The sequence below is a fragment of the Dipodomys ordii genome, unplaced genomic scaffold, assembly GCF_000151885.1.
Source record: "Dipodomys ordii isolate 6190 unplaced genomic scaffold, Dord_2.0 Scaffold13, whole genome shotgun sequence".
Taxonomy (NCBI): domain Eukaryota; kingdom Metazoa; phylum Chordata; class Mammalia; order Rodentia; family Heteromyidae; genus Dipodomys; species Dipodomys ordii.
In genome coordinates, this window is record NW_012267229.1 from 16,285,337 (window position 1) to 16,301,388 (window position 16,052).

A 16,052-nucleotide genomic window follows, 5' to 3' on the forward strand; every position below is an offset into this window, starting at 1 on the left:
CGGCGGCTGCGGCTGCGGCTGCGCCGCGCGGCGACGGGTCTCGAATGCGAAGCAGGGGGTGGGGTCGGGCCACAGGCCGATATCCTTCCTGATTTCCCCGGATCCTTGGGCCCGCTCCGCACCCAGCCCGAGTCCGGGGTTGGCTGGTGGGCCCTCACTCCCCTGCCCCTCGCTCCCCGCAGATGCCGGTGGCCGTGGGTCCCTACGGGCAGTCGCAGCCCAGCTGCTTCGACCGCGTGAAGATGGGCTTTGTTATGGGCTGCGCCGTGGGCATGGCGGCCGGAGCGCTCTTTGGCACCTTTTCCTGTCTCAGGTGAGGGTTGCAGTAGGGGTGATCTTTGGGTGGGACTTCCCAAACTTCTTCCCTCTTCAGCCTGAGCTGAACCCACTGGCGAACTACTTTTAGGCCTGGGACTGCGGTGCTTAAGAATCTGCGGCTCTAGAGTCAAAATGGCTTTTGACCCTTCTACTAGTTGGGTGACTTTCCGCAAGTCGGAGGCTGGATTTCAAGTGTAAAGCCACGGCGGTGGTAACACCTACCTCCACATTTGTTAAGAATCAGACCGACTTGTTTTGCAAGGAATCTACGCAGTAAGTGCTCGTAACTACTTACTGTTGCAGCTGTCATTTTTACTTCCAACTGCATATAATGAAACAAATCAGTTCAGCTGTTTCTACTATTCTAGGAACGGGATGTTGGTACAAAGCAGGTAACCCCCTCTGAAACCTGGCTTGGAGGCTGCAATCCCTTAATTTCACCTGTAATCCTAAAGCGGGATGATTGGAGGTACTATAGTTTGCGTTACAAAGCGGAGAACGGGTCTCCAAAGAGACAAAAGAAGAAACAGGAAAAATTCTTCTCAGGGTCATCTCACATTTGAAGTGTTCCAAGTTGCAAACTGCTATTTAACTAGCACTTACTTTGTTAAGTACTAACAATTGTTATGAAAACATTTCTGGCGGGGTGCCGGTGGCTCGCGCCTGTAATCCTAGCTATTCAGGAGGCTGAGATCTGAGGATCACTGTTCAAAGCCAGCCCGGGCAGGAAAGTCCATGAAACTCTTATCTCCAATAAACCACTCGAAAACCGGAAGTGGTGGTGTAGCTCAAATGGTAGAGTGCTAGCCTTGACCTGAAGAGCGGAGGGACAGAGCCCAGGCCGAGAGTTCAAGCCCCACAACCGACCAAAAAAAAAATTTTTTTTCTGTAAATACCGTGCTCTCCATTTACATATGACACATTGTATAAATTGCAGAGCTGGGTTTTGAACCCAGGTTCAACCCCGAAAATCAGTGTCATCATCTGGGAGCCTGTGGTTCATGCCTGAAATCCTAGCTATTCGGGAGGCTAAGATGTGAGGATAACAGTTTGAAGCCAACTCTGGCAGGAAAATCCATGAGACTCTAATCTGCAGTTTACTACTGTGAAGCCAGAATTCAACATGTGGGTCAAGTTATTGTGCTGTTCCTTGAACAAAAAAGTTATAGGATGGTACCCAGATCCTGAGCTCTAAATAACTAATCTAATAATACCTTTGAAAAAAATGGCAGGCAAAGCAGCATGGTGGGACACATCTGTAATCCTAGCACTCTGGAGAGGAAAGCAGGAGAATATCAAATTTGAGGCCAACCTGGACTACCAAAGGAGTTAAGAGAGTAGTCTGAATGATACATAGTTAAGATCCTTGCCTCAAAAATAAAGGCAAGTTGAGCTGAGTGGCGTACAATTGTAATCATATTCAGGAGGCTGAGCTCTCAAGATTGCAATTAAAAACTAGCCCAGGAAGGAAAGTCCATGAGACTCTTTTTTTGTTTGTTTTTGTTTTTGGGTCCGGTCGTGGGGCCTGAACTCTGGGCCTGGGCGCTGCCCCTCAGCTCTTCAGCTCAAGGCTAGCGCTCTACCACTTGAGCCACAGCGTCACTTCCGGCTTTTTCTTTTTCCTTATGTGGTGCTGGGGAATCGGACCCAAGGCCTCAGGCATGCAAGGCAAGCGCTCTACCACTGAGCCACCTTCCTAGCCCCTTCCGTGAGACTCTTATCTCCAATGAAGTGCCAGAAAGTCAGAAGAGGAGCTGTGGCTCAAGTGGTAGAGTGCTAACATTGAACAACAACAACAAAAAAAGCTCAGAGACACTACCCAGGCCCCCTGTTCAAGCACTAGAATTACACACCCTTACCCCCACCAAAAAAGGGCAAGTATCTAATTGAATCACATATATCCTGGAAGCAAAAGCAACCATAGAGCTGGGTGTCAGTGGCTAATGTATCTCCTAAGCTGCTCAAGAGGTTCAAAATGTGAGGATCAAGATTTGAAGTCAGCACAGGCAGTAATGTATGTGAGACTCTTAAACTCCAACTAAACAAAAGAGCTGGAAGTGGAGCTATGGCTTAAGTTGTAGAGCACTAGTTTTGACAAAAAATGAGGGACAGCACCCAGGCCCTGAGTCCAAGCCTTCCCCACCCCCCACCCCCAACCAGCACAAGCACATAAAAAAGCCAATCACACAAACTAGTCTTCTGCTTGGTGCCAGTGGCTCCTAGCTATTCAGGACGCTGAGATCTGAGGATCACAGTTCAAAGACAGCCCAGGCAGATCAATCCTTCCCTTTCCAATTGACCCCTAAAGAGCCAGAATAGTGAAGCTGTGACTGAAGTGGTAGAGTACTAACTTTGAGAAAAAAGCTCAAGGAGAGCACCCAGACCCTAAGTTCAAGCTCTAGGACTGGCACCAAGAAAAATCTTTTTCTGATCTGAGGGCATGGCTCAGGTGGTAGAACACCTAAAAAGTCTAGTACCACAAAATTTATAAGCCGGGGGCTGGTGGCTCACGCCTGTAATCCTAGCTACTCAGGAGGCTGAGATCTGAGAATCATGGTTCAAAGCCAGCCCAGGCAGGAAAGTCCATGAAATGCTTTTTTTTTTTGTCGGTCATAGGGCTTGAACTCTGGGCCTGGTCGCTGTCCCTCAGCCCTTCAGCTCAAGGTGAGCGCTCTACCACTTGAACTACAGCGCCACTTCCGGTTTTCTGGTGGTTTATTGGAGATAGGAGTCTCACGGTCTTTCCTGCCCAGGTTGGCTTTGAACTGCAATCCTCAGATCTCAGCCTCCCGAGTAGCTAGGATTACAGGCATGAGTCACCAGCGCCCGGCTCCATGAAACTCTTATCTCCAATAAACCACCGAAAAATTGGAAGTGGCACTGTGGCTCAAGTGGTAGGGCGCTCTCCTTGCACTGAAGAGCTGAGGGGCAGCTCCCAGGCCGAGTTCAAAACCCATGACCAACAAAAAATAAAAATTAAAAATCCACCTGGTTTTCCTATGTATTTTCCACTGTTTCTGCCTCCTTCAACTGGCAGTTCATCAAAATGTCCTTCAGGACCTTGATGGATCCTTTTCTTCTCATTGCCTATCCCAGAGATCAGGACCAGCTAAGACAAATGAGAAAAAAGGCTTGCCAGACTTTAATAGTATTGCTCATCATTACATGCACAGATTATAGAGTGGCAAACTTGATACTCTTCTTGTAATTTTGTTCCCATTTGGCCCCATCTTGGTTTCCTCCTCAGGATTGGAATGCGGGGCCGGGAGCTGATGGGCGGCATTGGGAAAACCATGATGCAGAGTGGCGGCACCTTTGGCACATTCATGGCTATCGGAATGGGCATACGATGCTAACCAGGGCAGTAGTTGCCTGCTACATCTACACCTTCCCATCGGTCACAGCCCTTGTACTATAATAAAAAGAAGTTTTTGCTTCTCCTTCTGTCTCTTGTTATTCAGCTTTACCAAAGCTGCTGTAAATTTAAAGGATGTACTAATAAGTAGGTTTGGTACATTTCATAATAGAAATTTTGAGGTACTTGGTGCCTTCCATACCAGCGGTGTCAATTTAACTTTGTAATTTGGTGCTATTATTGGTCTCTTGAAGGTACACTCAAAGGTAGAAGATGTCTTCAAGATCACACACTGCAAAATCTTTAGGAGCCAACGACACTGGCTCTATGATAATGCCAATACTACTTCATTGTTTTGGAAGAAATTTTAAATTCTTTTTCTAATGTAATCATTTACCTCCTGAGGTTATTCTGGCGTTGTGGCAAAATGTAAAACTGAAGCTACCATAAAACAGATTCATAGCACAAGCCACTACTTCTCAACTGGCTAAATCCCAGGTAACCATTTAACCATCCACTATGATGCAGATTGTACATCTCTAAAATCCTGTTTATCAGGTTGTTGGAAAATACATGGTAAGGACCCCACAGCATGCTGGGACATTCTAGTCTGTATTACTTCAGAATTGCTTAGTCACAACCTGCAAAATTGGCAGTATGACACACTGACAGATACAAGCAGGAACTAAGGGCACTATCAGAACCTAGCTTTATTAACTACAGGTTTCCACTACCAGAGTAGAATGCTGTCTGACATACACTACACACACACACATGTTAAAAAGATTAATATGCAGGTACTATCCTTTGGTACAGATCAAATCCTGGACATCTTTTATGAAATTGCCAATTAAGTATGAATTTTTTTTTTTTTATCAGTTATGGGGCTTGAACTCGGCTTGGGTGCTGTCCCTGTGCTCTAAAGCTTAAGGCTAGCGCTCTACCACTTGACCCACAGCATCACTTCCAGTTTTCTGGTGGCTAACTGGAGATGACTGTTTCTAGGACTTTCGTGCCTGGGTTGGCTTTGAACTGCAATCCTCAGATCTCAGCCTCCTGAGTAGCAAGGGCATTTTCAAACCACAGATTAAACAGGACCTGGTATAGTTTATGCAGGTAACATGGGATACTGAATACTTGATGCTTCAGAAAATGTGGCTTGAATGTGGTGGTGTTTTTCTAGCGTAGTAAAGAATCAGGAATTCCAGCACAACTGGGGCTACATATTGAGATACCACCTAATCCTGCTAACCAAGGACACAAGCAAAAAGGACAGAAACAAAAACTTGAATTTCAGGGGCTGAGAAGGTGGCTCAGTAGTAGAGTGCTTGCCTTGCATGCATGAGGCCCTGGGTTCGATTCCTCAGAACCACATGAGCAAAAAAAACCCGAAAGTGGTGCTGTGGCTCAAGTGGAAGAGCGCTAGCTTTGAGCTGAAGAGCTGAGGGACAGCGCCCAGGCCCAGAGTTCAGGCCCCATGACAGGACCCCAAAAAGAAAATACAAAACACAAAAAAACTTGAATTTCATTAAGAGGCTGGGAGTGTGGTTAGCTGTATTGTTTATCTTGCATTAAGCCCTGGGTTCCATTCTTCAGTACCACATAAATAGCAAAAGCTGGGTGTGGTGCTATGGTTCAATTGGCCCCTCAGGACAATATCCACTAGGATATTGTCTTCTAAAAAATCTGAACAATTTTTTTTGGGGGGGGCGGTCACAGGGCTTTGACTCAAGGCGGCACTCTATGGCTTGAGCTACAGCGCCACTTCTGCTTTTCTAGTGGTTTATTGGAGATAAGTCTCTCCTGGCAGGATTTGAACCTCGACCCTAAGATCTCAGAGTAGGATTACAGTGAGCCACCGGCACCCAGCTGTGAACAATTACACTTATTTTCCATTAATGACAGAAAGCAGGAAGCAGAGCTGTAGCACAAGTGGTAGAGCACTAGCCTTCAGTACAAAAGGTCCAGAGACAGTTTCAATGAACAGAATTAAAACACCAGAACCAGAAGCAAAAATTAAGTTAGGCATTGACCTGTAAAAACTTGCTGCCTACTACAAAAACCTGAAATCCCTTATCTCCAATAAACCACCAGAAAACGGGAAGTAGCACTGTGGCTCAAGCAATAGAGAGCTTGCCTTAGCTGAAGAGCACAGGGACAGTGCCCAAGCCTAGAGTTCAAGCCCCAAGACTGACCAAAAAAAAAAAAAAAAAAAACTAAAGTAGCAGAAAGCCAAAAGTAGGTGTAGCTTATTTGGTAGAATGCCAGCAGTGAGCAAAAAAAGAGCTAAAAACAGTGTACCAGGACCAGAACACACTACAGGTTTGAATAAACTGAGTAGTGGTGTATGCAGAGAAAAAAGTACAAACTTAAATGTGTTTTTATCCATACTGGAGCTTGAACCCAGGCCCTGACACTTACATGGTAAGTACTGTATTACTTTTAAGATTCCAGCCCTTGCTTGGTTTTCCTCTAAATTTATTATCAATAATCTAATGCTGTTATAATGAGTATAATAGCTAATACCCAGATGGACATGGTATTGTATGTCAATAATATAAGCACTGAGGAGATTGATAAAATCAAGGCCGGGCAGACCTACTTGAGATTATTAAATAAAAGTAATAACTACTTTTAAAATAATTTCTATGACTTAAAAACTTGAAAAATGAAGCTTTCTTGTGGCCTTTTTAAGAGAATTTTATTTGAGTGGTTCTTACAAAGATTGTTGCAATATGAAAGTCATTTGATAGAAATATCAAGCTGTCTTGTCAAACACACTGAATTAACCCAAAAATATATTTCAGAGCTCACAGAGCTTAAAAAGAGCAAAGATTATATATATATATATGAAACCAGACAAAACCTATTTCTGCATTTCCCACTTGTTGCTTGAGTGCCTTGCTTCACAAACTTATTAAATACCTTCAGGAAATGCAGTTATTATTTTGTTTGGAATCTTAAAGACACACCAGAACACATAGTATTTACAAAGAAACTTTTACAGGTACATTTAACTAAAAAGTTACCATCAAGAAATATAATTGTGAAATCTCCCTTTCTTGCTCCAAATGATCAGTATGCAAGATGAGATGCTCGCCAAACAGCTGCTTAGCTATCTTAATTTCCATACACTTAAATGTGTATTTCAGATACTGTTGATAAGTCATGAGCCAAATATCAAAATTAGTGAAATGTGAAGTGTAACTGTTGTGTAAAAAGTTAAAGACTCCTAAAACAATAAAAAACATTACATATCTGCCTTGACAGAATGTACATTTGTTCCTCCTAGAACTATTTCTATAGATCCTTAATGTAATTTTCTACATGAACATTTTAAAAGGCAGAACAAGAGAACAACTTGGCATACAGTGGGATATGCTAGTTAGGGAGAATGAGCACACTGTATTCCTGTTAACATTTTTATTTTTTTCAAAGTAACAGGAATTGTATACAAATGACAGTAGACCCTTGCCTCTTTATTTTTTATCTAAATAAAAGATAACTCAGGATGAATTCTCAAGAAAAAAAAAGCTATGTACATAAGGGACTATATCTTCCTTCATCGTCTACTTGGAACCAGTAGTTGTGTTGCTGTCATAGAATCAGGGAACAGGTTGTGGTAAGTTGGAAGAGGTACATATGCTGCTGTTATCATTTTACCTGTTGAAATAAAAAGATGATGTTATGCTTAGTGTTTTGAGTAGTATTGAAAATTAAATCACTTAAAAAAAAAAAACTCACCAGCAAACCACCTGCCATGCAATGCATTAACAGCAGCAATAGCTGCAGCAATTGATGGGCACTTCACATACACGTTGCCCTAAAGTACAAAAACAAAACAAAATAAATGTAATGACTCACTCAAGATAACCAAAGAAATAACTAAGTAATTCATTACCATAAAATATCTGAATGCTTCTAATTCCAACAAGTAAAATGAATACTTAGCATGTGGAAGACACTGGAAATACTTATGTTGCAGTGTGTTATTAGGTCAGTATATTAAGGCAAACTGTAGAACAGGAATGGTTGGCAGATGCCTGTAATCCTGCATTTTGGGCTAAATCAATAGAATATTGAAAACCAGCATAGAATGGACAACCTACTGATATGATGTTTCCCCTTGAAAAGAACCATCATCATATAACGTACCTTTATTATGGAATGTTCAAACACATGGATTAATGACTCACTTTAATACTGGATGTTCAAGAGGCTGAGATTCTAAGATCAAAATTTAAACTAGCTCTGGCAAGAAGGACCACAATATGCTATCCAATATAACCACCAAATAAGCCAGAAGTGGAGTTGTGGCTCATGTGGTAGAGTGCCATCCTTGAACAAAACACCTTAAGGATGATACCAGGCCCTTACTTTCACCCACATAAAAATTGGTATTCCAGCCGGGTGCTGGTGGCTCACGCCTGTAATCCTAGCTACTCAGAAGGCTGAGATCTGAGGATCGAGGTTCAAAGCCAGCCTGGGCAGGAGAGACCGTGAGAGTCCTATCTCCAATAAACCCCCAGAAAACCGGAAGTGGCGCTGTAGCTCAAGTGGTAGAGCGTTCGCCTTGAGCTGAAGAGCTGAGGGACAGCGCCCAGGCCCAGAGTTCAAATCCCACGACCGACATTAAAAAACAAACAAACAATCTACTAGTTGGGGCTGGGAAGGTAGCTCAGCAGTAGATTGCATGCCTTGCAAGCATGAGGCCCTGGGTTCGATTCCTCAGCACCACATAAACAGAAAAAGCCGGAAGTGGCGCTGTGGCTCCAGTGGTAGAGCACTAGCCTTGAGCTGAAGAGATGAGGGACAGCGCCCAGACCCAGAGTTCAGGCACCATGACCAGCAAAAAATAAATAAATAAATAAAAAATAAAGAAAAATTAACTACTAGAAAACTCAAAATGAATTTGGCTCTAAGTGGTAGAGTGCTAGTCTTTTTTATTTTTTTGGGGTCTGGGCATGGGCGCTGTCCCTCAGCTCTTCAGCTCAAGGCTAGCACTCTACCACTGGAGCCACAGAGCCACGTCCCGCTTTTTTCTTTTTGCTTATATGGTGCTGAGGAATCGAACCCAGAGCCGCATGCATGCAAGCAAGGCAAGCGCTCTACCACTAAGCCACCTTCCCAGCCCTGATAAGCTTACTGCTAGTCTTGAAGGAAAAAGCTCAAGGACAGAGTCCAGTCCCTGAATTCAAGCCCCATGACTAATCCAAAAAAGCAAAAAACGTGGCTTAGTAGTAGGGAGAGTGCTTGCCTTGCACGCATGAAGACCTGGGTTCAATTCCTCAGTACCACAGAAAGAGAGAAAGCCAAAGTGGTGCTACTGTAGCACAAGTGGTAGAGTACCGGTCTTGAGTGAAAGACGCTCACATTAAAGAAAAAAAACAAAAAAATACCCCACCAAATATGTAAAAATGAAGAAACTAAACGGAGCAATATTCTACCAGTTACTTTAAAAATCAAAATACCTGAGCTGAATTTTTGTCGACATAAATATGAATAACACCTCCATGTTTATTACATTCTTCAATCACATCATCTTTGATCTCTGTATCCCATCCAACTTCTTCTTCTCTGTAAAAAACAAATTTTAAAGTCCTGTAAATAGTATACAAATAATAAAAAAAAAAAAACTATGCAATTAGTAAAATGTTCTTTCTTTTTGGGATCATCGTGGGACCTGAACTCTGGGCATGGGTGGGTACTGTCACTGAGCTCCTCAGCTGAAGGGGAGTGGCTTCACTGCTTAAGCCACTTCCACTTCCAGCATTGCAGGAGGATTGATTGGAGTCTCCTATATACATTCCTGTCCTGGCTGGTTTTGAACTGCAGTCCTCAGATCTCAGCCTCCTGAGTAGCTAGGATTATAGGCATGAACCACTGGCACCCAGCTCCAACATTTTGGGGGGGGGGGCGGGAGGAGGGAGGCAGTACTGGGGCTTGAGCTCAGGGCCAAAGGCCTTTCCCTGAGCTTTTTTTGTTCAAGGATAGCACTCTTACTACTTAAACCAAAGCACCATTTCTAGCTTTTTCTGTTGATGTGGTACTGAGGAATCAAACCCAGGGCTTTATGCATGCTAGGAAAGCACTGTACCACTAAGCCACATTCCCAGTCCCCCACCCTTCTTTCTGTTGTCGAAAGCCATGGTGGCACATACATGCAAACCCAGGTCAGCTGGAAGATGGTTAATGAAATAGAAAGAATAAGGGAAGATGGGATAAGTAGTTTTGTCTTCGCATCTTAAAACCTTGCAGGCTCCAGGTGTGGCTCAAAGTCTATAAAATGCCAGCCTTGCAAATAAGAGATAAATTAGAATATTACAATGTCCAATGTGTACTTAGGCATACTTACGTTTGAGGATTAAACATGTTAGACAGCTGGAAACACTGTGTTGCAAGTGGTTGGACAGAGGCGGCTGCAGCTAAAGCTGAAGCTTAAAAAAAAAAACATGGAGAAATTAGTTTCATGTTAAATGTGTCGAAATGTTAAAACCTAATCCCCCACACCCTTAAGGTTTATGGGTATGACTACATCATCTTAAAATTTTTATTTTCTGTAATAAGAAAATAACCTACTTCACTAATATACCTTTCCCTCAATCTCTCTCCCCTCTCTTTGGGATCAGGAGTGGGGACCAAACTCAGTAACTCACACTCATTTGGCTTTGATGCTAAAGGCTGGCAACTTGAGCCACAGCTCTATTAATGGCTTTCTGCTGGGTAATTGGACAGCCTGAAAATTTCCAAGATGAAATCTTAAATCTCATTTTCTGAATATAAGTAATATCCCTCTTAACACTATGTTAAAGGACTCAGCCACTAAATCATATCTAGAATAATTATGTAATACCCAATACAATGTAAGCTATAAGTAGCTGTTACATTATTCAGTACAAGTAAAAATGATTGCACAGGCAAGGTATATATGAAAATTCCCAGGTCCCACCATTTTCAATCTATAATTATGTGAATACTCAGATATGAAACATATGGGCAGAGGACTGACAAAAGATAATTTCAAGGTTGATTTTTCATAGGAGAGCTAGAATTTATACTGTATTAACAGAAATAAAACTGTCATTTTCTAGACTAAATAAATCTATACCTCCCTATTTCTTGGTTTCTGCACATGAATACATACTTTCTTTTAAAAGATTATCTCTTACCAAAATAGGAAAATACTGAAAACACTAGCTTATGTAATTAAGATAATTTAAAAACACCAGCCACTGTAATACACAAATAAAAAGCACATACATGTTTTAAGAATGAGGTTAAGAGTACTTTAAAAAATAGGTGCTCCATGCTTTTATGGGACTTACAAAAGCATTACCAGTAGCTGTTACAGAACTCACCGTAATCATATTATCTGACCAAATTTCTTTCCAATGCATAACAAACAATGCTAAGGATAAAACAATGCATTAAGAAAGGTAACAAAAATCAACAATTATCTGAGGAAGTATGAGATACATTCCAGTAAACAAAAATTAGGGCTATACATAAGACACCTTTAAAAAGACTAATTGTTTCTGGTTAAACTGTGTATGTTACTTTCCTTCAAGTACTTTTCCTTCACAGAGCTTCATTTACAATAATGAAGGTTTTTCCTTATGTTTCCTTCAAAGCATAAATACTTTCATGTTAATTAAAAGTATTAAAAAAAAAAAAGCTGATGGCAAATTCTACTGGAGAAAAGAACCTCAGAACAGTGCTACAATAGGGTGGAGAATCTTATAAGCCTAAAAGTAGTCTGGGCAATGTAACAAAAATGGATTTTCAAAAAAAAAAAAAAAAAGTCAAGACTTTTCATTATACTTTAAAAAGCTAAAAGCAGAAAGGGCTTAACCTATAAATTATCTAAAATTAACTTACATAAATAAGAAAAATATTAGAAAACTTACTAAAAACAAAAAAACAGTTCAATATATATCACATGCAGTATATAACAAAAATACCTCTCTACCTCGAAAAAAGTTTGTTAAGAGTGCATGGTTTTCATTTATGGGAAGACTTACTAATGTATTTAAGACTTATCACCAAGGACAAAGTAAGCACAGGTTAAACAATAAGCATTAAGAAAAAGAAGGTACCCAATTTGAATAGGAAATTACTACGTGGCCAAAGGGTAGACATTTGGTCATTTAAAATAAGAAATTATGGCTAAGTAAAGCATGCAATATAGACTTAAACCGACTTCTAGTCTTGGCTCAAGCTCGTATTAATCATCATTATCAGAATACAAATTCTAAACTAAAACTGATCAATTTGTCTGTGTGTGTGATCCTAGTAGCAGTCTTGAACACAATGCATGATCAAGAAGTTTTCTGACTACATCTCAATCTTGACCCTAAGCTTTTTCATTTAAACCTAGCACTCTACCACTTTGAACCACAATACCAATTCTGGTTTTCTACTAATTAACTGGAGATAAGATTCTCACAGACTTTCCTGCCCGGGCTGGCTTTGAACTGAGATCTTCATATCTCAGCCTCCTGAGCATCTAGGATCATAGGTGTGAGCTACCAGCACCTTGCTTGATTTCTTTTTGAAATTAATTTTATTTTTTATATAAAATATTAAGAGCAGTTAAAACATGAATATTTAATGATATAGGGCTTAATGGTTTTGAAGTGCTAAGGATAGGATTAATCCAGCCAGCTAGGCCAGGCCTCACCTGTGACCTAAAAGCCCCCAGTGTAAAGCTGGAAACTAAGAGAAAACCAAGCACAGACATTTTCATTTCTCCATTAATGTACTAAGTTAGGTGCTCAGAAATAGATTACTCTCTGTAAACCAGTATGTCTCAATCTGGCATTTGATCCAAACCATTGTACCAAATAAGATAAAGTAACTAAGCCTTAACTACATTTAATTCTAATTCAAAGGGAAAAAAAAAAAGTTACACTCACCTTCAGTCTGTTGTGAAAGTCGTGTTTGCAAATCTATAACAAAAGAGAATTCTACAGCTCAGTGCAGGAACAATGAAGAGCCTCAACTAACAGGGTAAATGTCAGTAAAGCATTAATAAAAAGAGGACTTCAACAGCAGGGTTTATTGAAATAAGCTTAGTAACAATACCTGGCAGCAAAACCTCCTTCCCCATTCCTCATTGAAAAGGCTTTGGAGCCTTTTTATTCCTAGTGCCCTAGAAAATTTACACCTTTCTTCCTATTCCTACTATACTTATCTCACATACATTCCACAATAATAGCAAGTCTTCTGTTGGGAATAATGGGAAATGGGGAAAGGGGAGCATACCGGTCAAAAATGTGTGAAAAACCCTGATTTTGAGAATTCAATTCCAAGTACTTAGAAATTTGAGCTTTTATCTATTAAACAGTGGCAGTATTTAACACCAGAATTTTGAAACAGTATACACCAAAAAGCTGTAAACATGCTCAATAGGAGCCAAATTAGCAAGAATATCACTATTATAAAACAGTATTTTTCAAATTGTGTATCAGAGCTAAATTTAAGGCTGGCATAAAAATCGACAATATGACTTCAATAATATTAATTGAAGGCTTTGTGTACTAAATTGAAATTTTAATAAAAAAATCTACAGACTATTAATATGTTTTATATACCCTAACTGAAATATCAACATCAGACATTACGAAAAGTAAAAGCAACTTTTGGGGATATGCTTTGAAACACAAGTGTGCACATTTCTACAGTGAAGGTATTGTGTCAATCAGCACGAAGGCTAACTAGCTGGGGGATTTTATTAATGTAAGACTATCTGGCATTAAAATGTCAGAAAACAATATGTAGGAAATGCTTCATATTAGTAACCAGTCATCAAATGACAAAGACTATTAATTTATATGGACTTTTAGTTGCTCAAAATTGGCATCTCAGAAAGCTGAAGAAAATAAGTGGTATATACTGAAGGAACTTGAAGATATGACCATAGGAACACTGTCAATAAAAGTTAATTATAACAGATTGTCTTTTTTCCCAAAAAGGGGAAAATGCATAGATAACAGAAATCCATGCTATAAAATGTGTATCTCAATCCCAATTACAAATGCAAATATCATTCTGTAAACCATTTCTGACAAATCAGGAAACAGAGCATGGGTTTCATAAAGTAAGGATTCTAGCTCTATGCTGGTAACTGACACCAGTAATCCTCCATAAGACTTTTATCTCCAGTTAACCACAAAAAAGCTATAAGTGGATCTGTGACTCAGGTGGTACAGCGCTAGCTTGAGCAAAAAACCTCAGAGAGAGCACCCACACCTTAATCTTCCAGCCTCAAGACAGGGACAGAAAATAAATATAAGATGCTTTTCTGCACAAGGCTTCCACACCTCTAGTCTGGCTTTTTGCTACTATATTGGAGGTAAAGTGTTTGCGGGATTTTTCTGTTCAGGCTAGATTCAAATTGTAATCCACAGTGCTGGGAAGGTGGCTCAGTGGTAGAGCGCTTGCCTTGCATGCATGAGGTCCTAGGTCCAATTCCTCAGCACCACATAAGCAGAAAAAAAAAAGCTGAAAGTGGAGATGTGGCTCAAGTGGTAGAGCACTAGCCTTGAGCTGAAGAGCTGAGGGACAGCACTCAGGCCCTGAGTTCAGGCCCCACTACCAGAACCCCGCCCCCCCCCCAAAAAATTGTAATCCTCAGATCTGATCTTCTGAGTAGCTAGGAGTACCACCAGCACCCAAGTTCTATAAAAAGTTTTAATGATGATCACCTAGACAAAACATCTAATTACAAATATTTACCTTGAAGTGTTGCATAACAACAAAAATTTAAGTATTGATTATTAGCTCAGTACCAATGTCAGTCTGAAAAAGAAACAAAAAACACCTCATCTTTTTGTGTTTTTTTGGCCAGTCCTGGGTCTTGAACTCAGGGCCCAGGCACTGTCCCTGAGCCTCTCTCTACGTAAGGCTAGCACTCTACCAGTTGAGCCACAGTGCCACTTCTGGCCTTTCCTGCTTATGTGGTACTGAGAAATCAAACCCAGAACTTCATGCTAGGAAAACATTCTAGCAATAAGGCCACATTTCCAGCCCAGCAACCCATCTTAATAAATAATAGAAAGCCGGGTGGCAGTAGCTCAGGCCTGTAATTCTAGCTACTCAGGAGACTGAGATCTGAGGATTGAGGTTCAAAGCCAGCCCAGGCAGGAAAGTCCAAAAGACTAACATTTCCAATAAACCACTAGAAAACCAGAAGTGCCACTGTGGCTCAAATTGTAGAGAGCTAGCCTTGCTGAAGAGCACAAAGGCCAGAGTTCAAGCCCAAGGACAAAAAAAAAAAGAAAAAAAAAATAGAAAGGAAATATAAACAGTATGTAAGATTACTAAACAGATTAGTAGATATGGATATAAACAACTTTATCACAACTAGCCAAGCTGAACAAGCTTAACTACACAATGAGTACCCAGGTAGCTACAGTAGTTCACCAAGGAAAAATAAAGAGATACTGGTAGTGATAATACTTAACACTAAAAAAAAGTTTAATTGGGTAATATTTTGTTGTTGTTGGTTGTGGAACTAGAATTCAGGGCCTGGGCATTGTTCCTGAATGTCCGAATGTTAGAGCATTATCCTACATCAAAAAATCTAGGGACTGGGAAGGTGGCTCAGTTGTAGAGTGCATGCCTTGCATGCATAATGCCCTGGGTTCGATTCCTCAGCACCACATATAAGGAGAAAAAGCAAAAAAAAAAGCTGGAAGTGGCAATGTGGCTCAAGTAGTAGAGTGCTAGCCTTGGGCTAAAGAGCTGAGGGACAGCGCCCAGGCCCAGAGTTCAGGCCACTTGACATACAAAAAAAATAAAACACAAAAAATAAATGGGCTGGGAAGATGGCTTAGTGGTAGAGCGCTTACCTTGCATGCATGAGGCTCTGGGTTCGATTCCTCAGCACCACATAAGAAAAAAAGCCAGAAGTGGTGCTGTGGCTCAAGTGGTAGAGCGCTAGCCTTGAGCTGAAGAGCTGAGGGACAGTGCGCAGGCCCAGAGTTCAGGCCCCATGACCGGACCCAAGGGGAAAAAAAAAAAACCAGATCCCACGTTCAAACCTCATTATAGACACACATACGCACAAAAAAAACACATTTTAGTTATCTGACTTACAACTGTTAAAAAAAAAAAGAGCGGAGACCAGTGGCCGAGGCCTATATAAAGCCTATGGACTCAGGAAGATGGGATGTGAGATCAGAGTTCCAAGCCAGCCTGAACAAGAAAGACCCAAGGACTTTTTTTTGGCCAGTCCTAGAGCTTGAACTCAGGGCATGGCCCCTCGTAACTGAGCTTCTGTGATCAACACTAGCACTCTACCATTTGAGCCATAGTGACACTTATAGCCTTTTCTATTTATGTGGTATTAAAGAATCAAACCCAGGAGTTCATGAAT

The 16,052-nt window shown here is 41.0% G+C and overlaps 2 protein-coding genes across 5 annotated transcripts in view; one reads left to right on the plus strand and one right to left on the minus strand.

Annotated features, from left to right (window-relative positions):
• Positions 1–3,761, plus strand: part of Romo1 (reactive oxygen species modulator 1) — a 3,932-nt gene extending 171 nt beyond the window's left edge. The window contains exons 2-3 of the mRNA XM_013011038.1: positions 183–313; positions 3,566–3,761. Of these exons, the coding sequence (XP_012866492.1) occupies positions 183–313; positions 3,566–3,674 (240 nt within the window). The 3' untranslated portion in view covers positions 3,675–3,761. The remainder of the gene's footprint in view (positions 1–182; positions 314–3,565) is intronic.
• Positions 3,762–6,348: 2,587 nt separating this feature from the next.
• The window catches only part of Rbm39 (RNA binding motif protein 39), a 37,633-nt gene continuing 27,929 nt past the window's right edge, over positions 6,349–16,052 (minus strand). The window contains exons 13-17 of one of the 4 annotated variants that reach the window (XM_013010822.1): positions 12,589–12,621; positions 10,029–10,110; positions 9,145–9,250; positions 7,418–7,496; positions 6,349–7,336 (exon numbers count right to left, since the gene is read on the minus strand). In XM_013010822.1, coding sequence (XP_012866276.1) covers positions 7,236–7,336; positions 7,418–7,496; positions 9,145–9,250; positions 10,029–10,110; positions 12,589–12,621 — 401 coding nt within the window. In that variant the 3' untranslated portion in view covers positions 6,349–7,235. Of the gene's footprint in view, positions 7,337–7,417; positions 7,497–9,144; positions 9,251–10,028; positions 10,111–12,588; positions 12,640–16,052 lie in introns of all 4 variants that reach the window. The other 3 variants (XM_013010821.1, XM_013010824.1, XM_013010823.1) reach the window with 3 other exon arrangements.